The sequence below is a fragment of the Siphateles boraxobius genome, unplaced genomic scaffold (genome assembly GCF_051911475.1).
Source record: "Siphateles boraxobius isolate OS27281-9 unplaced genomic scaffold, OSU_SipBor_1 16, whole genome shotgun sequence".
Lineage (NCBI taxonomy): Eukaryota > Metazoa > Chordata > Actinopteri > Cypriniformes > Leuciscidae > Siphateles > Siphateles boraxobius.
The window spans coordinates 3,746,750-3,761,464 of record NW_027508766.1 but is presented as its reverse complement, the minus strand read 5'-3'; the positions used below and the strand labels follow the sequence as shown (position 1 = coordinate 3,761,464).

At 39.2% G+C, this 14,715-nt stretch overlaps 1 protein-coding gene across 1 annotated transcript; it reads left to right on the top strand.

Annotated features, from left to right (window-relative positions):
- Positions 1 to 5,322: 5,322 nt before the first annotated feature.
- Positions 5,323 to 8,196, top strand: h3f3c (H3 histone, family 3C). Its single transcript, XM_077231143.1, has 4 exons — positions 5,323 to 5,453; positions 6,329 to 6,472; positions 6,553 to 6,706; positions 6,854 to 8,196. The coding sequence occupies exons 2-4, from the start codon at positions 6,345 to 6,347 to the stop codon at positions 6,980 to 6,982; spliced, it is 411 nt and encodes a 136-aa protein (XP_077087258.1). The 5' UTR covers positions 5,323 to 5,453; positions 6,329 to 6,344; the 3' UTR covers positions 6,983 to 8,196.
- Positions 8,197 to 14,715: the final 6,519 nt, after the last annotated feature.

Sequence of the window (14,715 nt, the reverse complement as noted above, 5' to 3'; positions counted from 1 at the left end):
CGGGGTAGCTGTGAAGAGAGAATATTGTGATTTGGCATTTAGAAGATAGCTGTAAGGGAGAGAAGCCTGGGCTGCGACTATCGGCGGAGGCAACCTCACGCTTAGGTCGGCCTGTGGGGTTTGAGAAGGAAAATTGAGAAAAGCACCAGGGGGTAAAGGAGGAAATGGATGAGATGCCTGAGCCTGAGTTGCAAGCGGAGGTGGTCTTGCACTTGCTTGGGCTGCAGGCCACTGAAAAGGGGAGGGGTTAGCCGTAGTCGCTGGAAAATGGTGGAAAGTTTGAGTCTCCGCCGCTAGCGGAGGCAACCTCACGCTAGCGTCTGCTACGGGAGCCGGAGGCCACTGCAGAGGAAAAGGGTTAGAAACAGCAGGAGGAAAAAACTGGGAAGCAGAATGAGAGCCGGCGGGCCCAGCTGTAGCGGGGAGCACCGTGTTGAAAAGCTGAGGTGAAGCGGGAGGCGGGCGAGGTCTCGTGGCGGTGGAATCTGGAGCGCGACCCAGGCTCGCAGAAATCCTGGCGCCCCGGGCCGAAGCGCGCGGCAAACCGGACCTTGCACGGGAAGGTGGCGGAGTCGGGCGAGGCGAATTCGGGGCCTCGCGAGAATTTCCCGGCCTGCTGGCCGCCTTGGAACCTGGGGTGGAATTAGGAGAGATATTTGAAGATTGTAAGGTAACATACAGGTTGTAAAGTTGCGCTTTAGTCATCCTGCGCGAGGGCTGAATATAGGAATTTATCAGCGCTTGTCTCAGACTCAAGACTGTCCACTTTCCAATAGGCGGAATCGTTGGCACGGCCGAACGATAGGAGGACGCTGGCGAGGAAGCTGGAGTCCTCGCCGGTGGAGGTGAGGGTAGACCTCGACGTCTTGGTGTGCGACGAGTTGTTTGTACTGACCGGCGCCCACGAGATGAAACGTGGGGCTCGGAGGCGGTATCAGGCGGAGAGGTTGTCCTGGGGCCAGCTGATGGCGGCGGAGCATGGTTGAGCTCGTCATCGGACAGTGAAAGTCGCATTTGGGACATCTTTTAGCAAAGCAGTACGCCAAATGCTGAAAACTGTCGAGGAATATGGGTGAGTTGACTGTGTGTATTTATAGGCTTTATTTGTGCTGATTGAGTGGACCAGTTGATTACTGATTGCTGACAGCTGGCTGACTTGATTGTTTGATCATTAGAACGTGTTCCTCCCGAACCTTGTTAATAAAACATCAATTCTCAATGCACTGAGATTGACAAGCACATGTTCGGACTGCAGTTGCTCTCCTATAGCCGTTGTACTAATCAAATGACATATAGGGATTTTAGGGTCACAGAAACACAATCTAAAGGGAGGATCAATTGGGTCTTATGCTGAGTTAGCATGTGCTAATCTATACATTTACTTTAGTGGTAACTGCAAATAAGATTCACCTATAGCCTGCTACAGAGGTTATGTGAAGTTAAATATAGAGCTGGTTTACTCTGCTGGGGGACCAAATCAGGCCACTAGCAGAAATGGGGTTGGAAGGAAGTGGACACGTCTACACAAGACTAAAAAGGGAAAACTATCATCATGTGGATAAGATTTTTATGATTTTATTACATTATAGCAAGAATATCATTTGTATGTATATGTCCTGAATCATTTATGAGGATTATTCTGTCAGGGTATTGCTAAATTATATTAACAAAGGTAATTTAGCATAAAGAAATGCAATGACTTTAATTGTTTCTGTTGCATGTGTGTATAGAATATTAACATTGTTGAAATTTAATTTATATTTTTTGCATCCTGTCAGTTTCACTTTGAAAAGAGACATGACCATGACTAATTGCTGTACACTAGTGTACAATTTATATCATTGAGATACTCTTTAAGTTTTTTTTCATATTTGATTTTTATTTATTTTTTTAGGTTTTTAGTTTTTTTCCCATTTAAAAAAAATGTCTACCTAGTTTTATTAATTTTTCATTTCAGTTTTATTTATTTTTGTACATCAAGTTAAAATAAATAAAAATGTTACCTTTGGCAGCCTGCTGACATAAAGTTATTTTTTTCAGTTAGCGTTTTATTAATTAATTTCAAGTTACAAATTTTTGTATATGGTTTTAGTTTTAGATAACTAACAACCCTGTTGTACACACATAGTTTCATAGAAAGCCTCATGATTAATCCAATACAAGGTGATAGATTAGAACTTCTTGCCAACATGGAAATTTGAACACACACAAAGGTCAGCAGCTTTACACATCGTTCAGACATGGTCTCTTATCTGCACATTTGCATTCATCTTGCTTATTTAATGCGTGTGCATGTCTGTGATGATGTACCATAAGGCACTAAATGCTTAGCTTAGCCATCATTGAAAAAAACAAAAACAATAATACTTTGCCCAAAAATTGTTAAATGTATGCCGTATAGTAATTTGAGAATACCCGACTGCAAACTAAGGACATAATCCACAACGGGTTTAGCTCTGAGACTAAGAACAAAGCTTTGTGTTTTTAAAATATGTGTTTCCAAGAAACCAACATGAATGCTGCTGGGGGTTTTCTTACTTATCTTTGCCATTTAGCAGATGCTTTTAATCCAAAACTATTTACAGTTCACTAATTGCAGGCACAGTCCCCTCCCTGGAATAAGATGGAGCAAAGTGTTTGGCTCAAGGGCACAAGGAGCCAGATCCCATCTTTTGCCTTCAAATCTCCAGCTTCCGTCTTAGCAGTCTTCCATTTCGTTGCCCCATACCACCTCCCCAAATACAGTGTTATTGTGTCTAATTTCAAGGGTAAGGGATTTAAACACGTGCTTAAATACACAACAGACTGCCAGCTCAGCAATCATGCCATTCTGTTTCTGTACTGCCGTTAATCGAGATAATGTAATTTAGAGCAAATTCAGTTTTTTAATGCAATTTATTTTTTTGTCTTGAATGGAAGTTATAACTAATTTTATCTATTAAACTATTAACTATATTATCTAGTTAAAGCTGCCGGGATTGTGAAAATGGATGGGTTGCACCAGTGATGGTTGTGCAATTTTTTACCGCAAACCCAGATAGAGCAGCTTGCCATACCATACTGTGCTATAGCTGCTGATCACGCTCATAAATCTGGTAATTGTTAAACCTTTTCAGCACTCCAGTGTTCTTGCTAGTAACTCAGCAGTATCGTGCTGCCCAACAACACTGTCAGTTTAGAAGGTGACTGTGTGAATACAGCTGATTTGGGATACACCTCAGTCAAAAGCGTATAGTAAATAGTAAATAAATGCTCTTAAATGGCACACTGCACATTGGAGGTTTTGGAATAAGCCTGATCCAGAACTGGGGGGATGGAAAAGGTGTTCTGTGTGGAGATGAGGACATATGGGCTGTAACTGTTTTCACACTGAGTCTCACCTTGCTGTGATACCTGGCTGACCTTTCAGAGCACACAGGCGATGAGTGTGGGTGGAGGATAGGCTGGATTGTTGTTTGCCTTATTTGTAACTAAAGCTGTGCATATAATATCATTCTTATGAGAACTGTTGGGCAGAAACTCTAAACATCACATTCAAAATATGAAACCTTTTTTACAGTAATGTCAAGGTAACATCTATCACTTGAGCGTTGCCCTGTCAAAAAGTATAATATGTAGCCTATAGGAACTAATGCACCTAAAGTACCAAGGTGAACCTTCTGAAAGGGTAACGCTCCAGTGACAGCTTTTTCTGACAGCGATAGGCAATGTTTTAATTCATTAAAATTACACATTGTCACTACTTTAAGGTTTCATATGAAAGATATTTCAAGCAAGATGTGTGCTAATATTCTTATAGAGCATGTTTAGGCAATGAGACAAATAGCTAGCTACAATAGATACTGATATGAAAATGTATTTGTGTGCTTGTTGAGATACATTTTTATAAATGAAACAGTGATATCAGTGTTCATTAAAGCTGGCTCTCCAACAGCATTGCAGTTTGTGAATGGGTCCATCAGAGTTTATTCACTACTTCCCCATCCTTACCTAATCAGACTGTCTGTTTCATTTTATCAGGAGGACAGTGCTCTCTGTTGTTTATAAGAGGAACTGCAGTTGGTTCCAAGAAAAAGCATTGAATGAGGCTTATATTGCTATTAGAGGAACAAGGAAGTGGAATGAAAAATACTGCAATAAAATTGCTGAATTTGCAGTATTACCATCCCATCTGTATTTCCATTTTATCTTGTCTGTAATTAATCTCACAATTATAAGATGTTTGACATCTGCACTCATGGTAACAGTAACAGATTCACCATATTGTTGCATTTTTTTTGTATTTCAAAAATAAAATAAAGATGACAGGTTATGTAGCTAATTATTCATGTTTAGGTGTAATTCTATGATCTAAACTAGGTTTGGGGGAATAAAAGAATGTAATATTATGGCTGATAAAGCTGCTACACCCACCACTTATGGGTATAAGTCAGTCAGTAAGTAAATAAGTAAATAAATAGATAAATACACCGCGCTTCTACCCAGCTGCCATCGCTAATCTTATGTTTCTGATGCATTACCCACTTTATACATGAATTAGAGAGTGTGTCACATTAAAGACTTCAAAGCACTTTTACTCACTGATCCTTAAGCTTTCAGGACCTTTGAGACAATTACTCAACACGGCATATTGTATTACAGTCAGAATTTATAGCCTAAACGCAAAACTACATTTAGTAGCAGAATACGGAGTGTTTTTCTACATATGCAACTATTACAAGGCATACGTTTTTGTTTTGTTTGTGTTGTTTTTTTGGTACATAGAAAATGGCACATCCTTCCTGAAATGTCACTGAAGCCTTAAAGATAGTGAGCGTAAGAGAAAGAAATGAAACCTTTGGTTAAGATAGAGTTCCTACATGGCTGAAGGGTGGTTTTAAATGTCAGCCTGAAATAATTAAAACATTAATCTGGAATCATCTGGCCAACAAGTGATGTCTGAGCTATACATTAGGGCCCCAAAACAATTCTGTATCCATAAAAAAATAATAGTATATTGGATGACATACCTTAAATCAAAGGAGTCATGGAAAATGTTTAAGATTTTTAATAATAATATAAAACGTTGTTGTTGTTATTATTATATAACCAGCAGTGGATGGACCTATCACCCTGTCCTCGAAACCCGATGACCTCCATTGAGAAAAAAAAGCATAAAAACAAAGGGAATACGGTCAAACGTAATCTGAAACACAGTACTTCAAATACTTAATATGAATCCCTCTAATTACATGGTAAATAAAACGAAAATCGTAATTGAAATTGTACTGTAAAAATGGGTAGTTTTGTGTTTACAGTTTTATTGAGTTGCATTCTGGGAGAGAATGATTGACATCGCGGCCATTTTGGCTCTGGCCAACCCGCTCCCATTGTGTGTGAGATAGTAAATACTGACACTGCCAGACAAGCTGAGCACATATTTCACTGCGCGAATTAAAATACGTTCACCTGAGGTAAGTGCCCCAATTCATCACTGTCTTCTCTCTGATATACTTTTCAACAGCTTTGTGAAACTTTAATATAGAATAATGTTTATTTGAGCGTTAAAACGTTAAATTTCGCATCGTCTGAAAACGAGAAAGCCGATGGCGAGACGCGAGAGAAACAGGCTCTCCTTTTCGTGTCGGAGGACACACTGAAATCCGTCCCACTTTCGTATGTCTCTGTTTACTTCGATTAAACGGCGTAAATTCGCGCCCGATATTCATTTTTACCGAATATTTAGTTGCCCAAGGATGCCTGCTACCGTATTGTGTTGTTGGTTTTGCGGTGCATGCATTGGATTTTGAATTTTATTTCAAAGTTCACGTCCTCCCCTGTGCCTCAAAGCACGGACTCTCTCCAGTTGCCGTTCAAATTGCAGCCATAATCTTGCGGTTTAGGGCGGGGCTTAGACGGACTGCTTTGCCCCCATAACTGGCAGAACGGCCTGTGATTGGTTCGTTTTTTGGACTCCTCAAATGGTACTGGTTCCTGCTTTACTGTTGTTCTACGTTCGTCTGTTATTGGTTGAAAGGCTATACAGTCCACGCTGAGTGGTTGCTTTTATTTATTAGGTTTAATGTGACGTACTGGAGGAAGTGGCCTGAAATAGCATATGTGACAGGGAGTCAAATACCAAAACAAGTGTAAAACTAGAGACTCTATTTTTAGTAGAATCTGTGCACGAGAATGTATACTTATTATTAAACAGCTAATAGAAAGCCCTGCTAAATTATTGTTACTAAACTTTTTTACATTCCTGGCTTGTATGTCATAAACCTGCCCATGATTTACTGACTTAACTGTCTTTACTCTAAAACGGTAGTTATTTTCCTTTTTTCCTCAGGTGATATTGACTAGCAATGGCCCGTACTAAGCAAACTGCTCGTAAGTCCACCGGAGGAAAAGCTCCCCGTAAGCAGCTGGCTACCAAAGCCGCCCGCAAGAGCGCTCCCTCAACTGGAGGAGTCAAGAAACCTCATCGCTACAGGTGATATTCCAGACTTGTAATTGTAATTGTAAAAGTTTTACTGTAATAAACCCTACATCAAACACATTTACTGTGTGCAGGCCCGGTACTGTGGCTTTGCGTGAGATCCGTCGGTACCAGAAGTCCACTGAGCTGCTGATCCGTAAGCTGCCGTTCCAGCGTCTGGTTCGAGAAATTGCCCAGGACTTCAAAACAGACCTGCGTTTCCAGAGCGCCGCCATTGGTGCACTGCAGGTGCGCATAGCCTGTTATCTGGTCTTGCTTTTTCTTGTCATTTATTCATTATATGTTAAACATTTTTGCACACATTCCCATTTGAAGATTTTTTTTTTTTATTGTTTATGCCTAATTAGCATTCTGATTTTGTGTGCGTCTTTGCAGGAGGCCAGTGAGGCATACCTCGTCGGTCTGTTTGAAGACACTAACCTGTGTGCCATCCATGCCAAGCGTGTCACAATCATGCCCAAAGACATCCAGCTGGCACGCCGCATCCGTGGAGAGCGCGCTTAAACTCTCCCCTTCTTTGTATCGCCCCCTATATTTCTTTCTGTCTCTCCACTTGTTCTCCTCCTGCTTTTCTTGTTAGAGTTTAGAGTATCAGTGATGGGGAGTAACTTTGTCTCAGTCTGCTAGTGCTGTCTAAATTACGCGTAGGGTACCTATATGTGCATGTAACAGGTGCTGCTGATCACACACACACACACTCATATGCACGTGCACAAACACATACTCTCACACATTCACATTTGGAGCGTAAACGAGGTTCACCTATGCCCGGTTAAGGGCTACACATTCAACATACGTGCAAGAAGTCGTTTCACACTTATTCCACTGTCCAGATAGAAAAACAGCGTGGTGTCTGGGGTCAGTCTGCTTAAGGGGAGCGGAAACTTCCACAGCAGGGTGCTAGTAAAACTGCCTCAGTCCACCTTACTGAAACCTGTCCTCACCAATCTCCTTCAGAACCCCAACTATGTTTTTATCCCACTCCGGTTTGCCCTGCCCCTTCCCGATCCATCCAGTCCTTACATGTCCTTTTTGAATCCGTACTTGCCCCTTCATAGTGGAGTCAGACTTCATCTATCTGTTAGTGTCTGTGGGTGATGTGATCAGCAAAGCAGAATCGTATTCAACTGCAAACCAGCATCTATTGGTTGAAAAGATGTTACTTGTAATATTGATGATTACTATTATTGTTGATATGGTGTCTTTTTTTTCCTTTTTTTTACAATGCATACATGAATTGTTCTTTAGAAAAAAATTATTAATCCGCCAAGAATCAATTTGAATTAAGTTTCCTTTTTTCTTTTTCATATTGTAGTGAAAGCCGATCCTGCTCCTCCTGTTATAACTTCAGGCAGCCACAGGGGGGCGCTCTAAACCAGCCTCTCATTCAACCTCACTATTCAACTAACATCCTGATCTTCCTTCTCTTTGTCTTTCGCCCTATTTTTTGATCGTTTTTCACTCTTTCAATTCCAGTTTTGTCTAATTAAAGATCGGCATTAGAGTCAAAGAGTGTAGCAAAAAATATATTATTTACGTTTAGTACTCTAGTTCTGGGTCTTTTACTTTGTTTGGGTAGAACTTTGCTCCTCTTCGTGAAACGCAATGTAACCTCATGTTTGTGCTTTTATTTTTCTTATTCAGAAATTTAAATAAGCTGATCTTTGTATTTTCCAAATTTCTCATATTCTGGTGGTAATAAATAGATGTCACACAAATTGGCTCTTCAGTGTCGTTTATTAACACACCCAAACACATATCTGGACACATGGCCTTGTCCTGTGCTAATGTTTACGGTAACTATTAAATGTTGCTTAAATGTCAAAACTGATAGGAAAATATCGAAAGTTAGATCATGCTGATTTTCAAGAAACAAATTCCAGCATTTAGAAGTAATAATTAGCCTACCTTAAAAAAAAAATACTATATACTGTAGACACCCGAATTGCCTTACCCCCTGAAATCATTGTCACAGGCGTCCTATTACTATTCCTATTCCTATACTGCGGTGGCAGCAAACAAAACTATTTAGGACAAGCCCTCATTCAACAACTGTTTCTTTACCAAGCTGAAATTGTAAATGAATTAATGAACGAGGAAGTGAATCTTGATTTTGAATTCCTCTTGGTGGAGCAAAGCATCACAGTGTTTATAGTCTTTAGAGAAGTCAAAGCTTCTGGGAAGTCACTAACTGTACTGACGTCTCCTCTATGATTTTGTCACAGCAGAGGGAGCTGTTTATTTCCAGCAGAATTCATTGAGCAGCAAAGAGGTATACGGGTAGGAGGCTAGGAGCACACACTTTCGAAAAGAAAATCACACTTATTTTACATCCAACACCCAGTTTACTATTCGACATCTGAACTTTTGTTTCTCCTCGCATGATACAGTCGTGAGGGTATAACAAACTTCAATACATTCAGAGTCATTTTTAGTAAAGTGTCAAACCTGTAACAAGTAGGACCAATTTGTCCACTACATGTGCATTAAAAATTAATTATTACAAATATTCAATAATGATAACGGTATTCAAAAGTAGTGATGGGCACCCCTCCACCACACACACACACACATCCATAGGCTACACAGCATGTCAGCAAAGCGGAGCGGCGTGACTCTTATATAAAAAAAACTTAAACATACGTTTCATATTTATGTTCAATAATATAGGCTAATGTTATTTTTTTTTTTATTTCATCTATGTTGATTATATGAAAAGGGAACCGCATGAGATGAGTACAATAGGATCATAAGATGCCCAATATATCGGAAAACATTTGGAATGGGTCAGACATGATTTTGACCACTTATTAAGTTTTGTTTAGTAGAAAGCCTTTCTTTAAAGTGAATTTCGTTTTGTATAAACTGTATCTTCATTTTAATCAATGTTTCATCAACAAATTGACTGGATTAATAATGAATAAATAAGAAGCAAATATAGCAGACATATAATCAGGACACGGAGGCGCCCGCGCGTGATCTGGAGCGCGTCTCATATGAACCGAAACACAGCGATACTTGCCTCACAGTCCTGAGAAGTATATCTATAAAAAGCTTGAAATGTCTACATTTAAACAAAACGATAAAAAAGAAAATAAATTGGCTACTCTCAGCGTATGTAGGCTAATTCGAAGTGTGCATTTCTCTCTATAGGCGCGTACTGCGAAGATGGCGAGTCAGTAGGCTAGTCAACTTTATCTTTGTAGCTGACACTGACAGAAAACACTAGTTAAATTCAAAAATAAACAATTCAAATGTTTCAGGCATAATCATTAGCCTACTTTTGTCGGTTCTTTGTGGCAAGCTTCATCCGTGCTTTGATATGCGGAATAGGTCATTAAAAAACGCTCATTATGGTTTCTCTCCCATAGTTAAGTAATTAAATGAATATAAATATGTGATTAAACTAATGGCTTAAATGAACTACTAATAGTCGACTAGAAAGCTCACACATTTTAAGGAATGAATGAACATAAACAAACCTCTGTTCAGAGCGCCGCCGTGTTGGATTGCGTAGAACGTTCACCGAATTGATTAGTCGAGAGGATTTATCGCGTTTAGGCTAAAAATAGGTTTGGCGCTTATCCCGTTTTGGAAAGAAACTGCATCTTGCAGTAGCTACATTTTAAACAAGGAAATATAGCGATTTGGCATGACGTTGATGGAGCAGTGAATAGGTTTAGTACACCGCAAAATGACATGACAAACTCATTTTTTTTTAAAAGGCGTTTATCACGTTTTGGAAAAGGGCTCTTCATATATAGGCTATATAGCCTATATGTATATATATATATATATATATATATATATATATATATATATTTTTTTTTTTTTTTTTTTTTTTTTTTTTTTTTTTTTGGTGATGGTTGTTCTTGACTGCCCAAAGTTCTTCAGAAAAATCCTCCAGGTCCCGAAAATTCTTCAGTTTTCCAGCATCTTGTGCATATTTGAACCCTTTCCACCAGTGATATGATTTTAAGATCCATCTTTTCACAATGAGAACTATTAAAAAGGAAAGGAATGTTCAAACATTCATTGATGCTCCAGAAAGAAATACGATGCATTAAGAGCCGGGGGTGAAAACTTACGAACAGGATGAAGATGTCCAAATTTCATTATTTTGTATATATATATATGTATATATATATATATATATATACACATTTAGTACTGCCCTTCAAAAGCAACAGAGGATACTTGTTTCCCGAGAGCCTACATGTTTCCCGGAAGACAAATTAAGTAGCCTACAATTTACCTTGATCTTCAAATTCAAAAAGTTGTCACCCCCAGGTCTTTATGCATTGTGTTTCCTGCATCAGTGAATGTTTAAACTTTTTTTAATAGTTGTGTTTGAGTCACTCAATTGTCCTCAGTTTGAAATTATGAATGCACACAACGATAGCACACAAACATTCAGTGTTCACGGCGATTTCACTTGGTAACAGGGTTAATTTAAACCTAATGTTTGAAATATTTTCTGAATATCCCATTTGGTTCTGTGGGAGCAGGAGGTCGAGGGACGTGAGAGAACGGCGCGAGGCCGGTGGCGTGATGAGCGACACCTGCATGACGCACCGGTCTCGAACCTCTCACTTGGAGGAGCGGAAGCATGAAGGAGGAGCGACGACAGTGAAGATCGAGAGAGGAGCAGGCCTGAACGTGTGTTTTGTTTCTGTTTTGTATGGCTAGCAGTCATCCGTGAGGGGCTGCTGGCTTATACTTTTGTTTTTGTATTTGTTTTATTTTGTTATTAAAATGTTGAATGTTCGCCGGTTCCCGCCTCCTTTCTTCCCATAACAACTGAACCTTTTACAGGTTCTTTCTACGGGGACTTAGCCTACTAGGTGTGATCTGTTTAACCGGACTTCTCCTCTCCATCTGTAGCTACTCTCATTACTTCTTATTCTCCCCAGTCTGCTTTATTCCTATTTTTCCTATTTGTAGTAGCCTATCCCTTTATGAAGTAAGGAAAAAGATGTGGAGTTCCCTCACTCTAAACATACTCACAGGAATCTCTCTCCTCTGTGCCATCGTTCATGCCCTCCCTCCCTCCCTCCCCCCCACCACACCACACCACCCCACCCAACCCAACCCCTCCCCTCCTGAGTGCTTCATAATCCCACTCTGACCTGAATAAAACCACATGCACTGTTACCAGGATGAAGGGGGTGTGTGTGTTTGCAATTTTTTTGTGTATAAGTCAGTGTGAACATAATTTCTTCAAACATTTGTGTGTGTAACTTCTCTTAGAAATTAATTAATAAGTAAAACATTACACAATAGTTCAGTTTCTTTCTCTCACCTGCTCTTTCTCTAACTGTTTCTATCTATCTATCTATCTATCTATCTATCTATCTATCTATCTATCTATCTATCTATCTATCTATCTATCTATCTGTTATCTTTCTCTGTCAGCTCTCATTTCCTCTAACCCTCCCCGTTTCTCCAGATATTAATCTCTCTCTCATTCTGTGACAGATTGTCTGTAGTTCATACAAGAAGACAAAAGGAGAAGCTGCTGAGCCTTCAATTCTAACAAATCACACACAGCACATACAAACACTGTACAAACATACTTACTTAGAACCCACAAACCAGCAATGTAGAGACATATGATACTTAACCAGACAAATACATTATGTATAAATACATTACCAAAAATGTCCCCACATGGAAAGGATTTTGGATATTGCCATCTTTGTGGGGACATTCTGTCCCCATAATATGGTTTTTCCAGGACACACACACACACGCACGCACGCACGCATGCACACACAGTAGTAAAAATCTTTATTTGTCCCTTTGCAGGGCAATTTAAGCAGCTTCAAACCTCAGCAACATATTTTTTTTAATACATCACAAAAACATCACAAACAACACCCCGAGCATTTACAATAGGCCTACTTCTAGCTACTATTAAAGTTCATTGTATACCTTTATCTTTGTTTCAGATAAGTATTTACACTCATAACTGCATTTGAAACAAAAGATCTAGAAGCTTTAACAGTCCTCCATTTGGGCACTCTATATCGCCAACCTGAGTTCAAACACACACAAACACACACACACACACACACACACACACACACACACACACACACACACACACACACACTCGGGGCCCTATCTTGCACCCGGCGCAAATGACTTTGTACACTGACGCATGTATCATTCCTATTTTGCACCCGCGCAAAGCGGACTTTTCCCTCCACAGACACACGTTAACTAAGAAATACACCTGCGCTCCCCGAGGCGGTTCAGCGCAAAGAGGAGGCGTGTTCCGGCGCAAACTTTCCCTCATGCTATTTTGCTGTTCTATAAAACAATTGCGCCACTGACCAGAAAAAACTAGTCTAAAGTCAGTGGCGTGTTGCGCGTACATTCAGATGCTATTTTAAGCGCGCATGCTTGGCCATTATACAGAGTGTGAACAACGTGCATACACTGTAGATGGTTCTCTCATCTACACAGATGCATTTAACTTTTTGCAAATTATACATCATTATAAGGAAAAATATTAAAACACGAGGGAAATCATTGTTGTGTCCATGACGATGGGGAAAATAGGCATAAAGCTTACACATTTAACCAAATTATTATATGCATGTTTAACCGAAGCTAATTTGGGTGGGTTTGTCCCATCCCCAATGTCACTTCTCTTTCTTTTACGGCCCTGACGAGAACATCGATCTCCTCGGCTGTGAACCGATTCTGAAGCGCGCCTGGTAAATGCCCCGTTATAATAGTATTGCGCCATGGAACAAGCGCACCTCGTTCATCATGCTCTTACTGTAAAGGGAATGTGATATAAAGCTCGTATTGGTTTGTTTCCAGTCACGCCCAAACCACACCTATGAATAATGAAGCTACCTCAGCTCAGACCAACCCCTTTTAGATTTGCGCCAGGCGCAAGAGGCATTTAGGGATCGCCGGGATCCGCCCACAATGTTACTTGCGCTTTGCGCTTTGACACTTGCGTTTCAGATCGTTAAAATAGCGCCCACTGTGTTTTCATGTTTTATGGGGACTTTCCATTGACACAATTATTTTTATTTTTATTCCGTACAAACTGTAAATTCTTTCACCTAACCCCTACCCCTAAACCTAACAATCACAGCAAACCTTCTGCATTTTTTGGTACATTTTTTCAAAAAACATAACTGTAATTCATAAGCTGTGTTCCTCATTGGGGCCAAAAATGTCCCATGTACAAGGATTTCGGATATTGCCATCTTTTTGATGGACATTTTGTCCCCGTAATGTAGGGTTTACTAGGACACACACACACACACACACACACACACACACACATAGAGAGAGAGAGAGAGAGAGAGAGAGAGAGAGAGAGACGTGGAACTCTGTAACTGTGAATATACTTCAAACAATGCTAAAAGTGAAACCCCTTTAAGGGGCAATAAGATACTAAATAACTTATTGAATAGCTATTGATATCATTACTAATTTCAGGTTCTGCACCAACTGACTATTAGCCTAAATGTGTTACTAAATGTAATTTATAGTAATTTATAGTATGAGCCCCTGGTTATATGTTGCATGCTCTCGTTTTTTTTTTTTTTTTTTTTTAAAGACAAACCATTCAGTTTTGGAAAAAAATGATGGATTTATAGCATTTTCGGAAAAAAATGGATGGATTTACAGCGTTTTGGGAAATAAAAATAACTTTGAATTTATCATAAACAATATTGTTCTTTGATTTAATAGTCATTGTTCAACATGTTCAGTCTGAGCCAATAAAACATTTTTAACAGGATAAATTGAATATTCACAAAATGTGTGGGTCTAGGTAAAAAATGTAGTTTTCCTATTGAAAATTCAAACTATTGAAATGGATTTATAGCGTTTTGGAAAAGAACTCCTCATATATCATCCAAGTAACAACACACAGTGTTAAGAATAAAGGGTATGTAAACTTTTGAAGGGGTTATTTTTTATAATTTATATATATATATATATATATATATATATATATATATATATATATATATATATATATATATATATATATATTGGTTATATGGATTTTAGAGGTTCCATGGATTTGAAAGATTCTTAATGGAACCATCAATGACAACAAAGAACCCTTTATTTTTAAGAGTGTATGTTTGTACAATTTCTTTTAAATTCCAGTTAATTTGACATTAGGGTTCTTTTAATAAACCTAATGCAAAGACCTTAATACATAAAGGCAGACCACTGTAACTCTTAATTTTGAATCT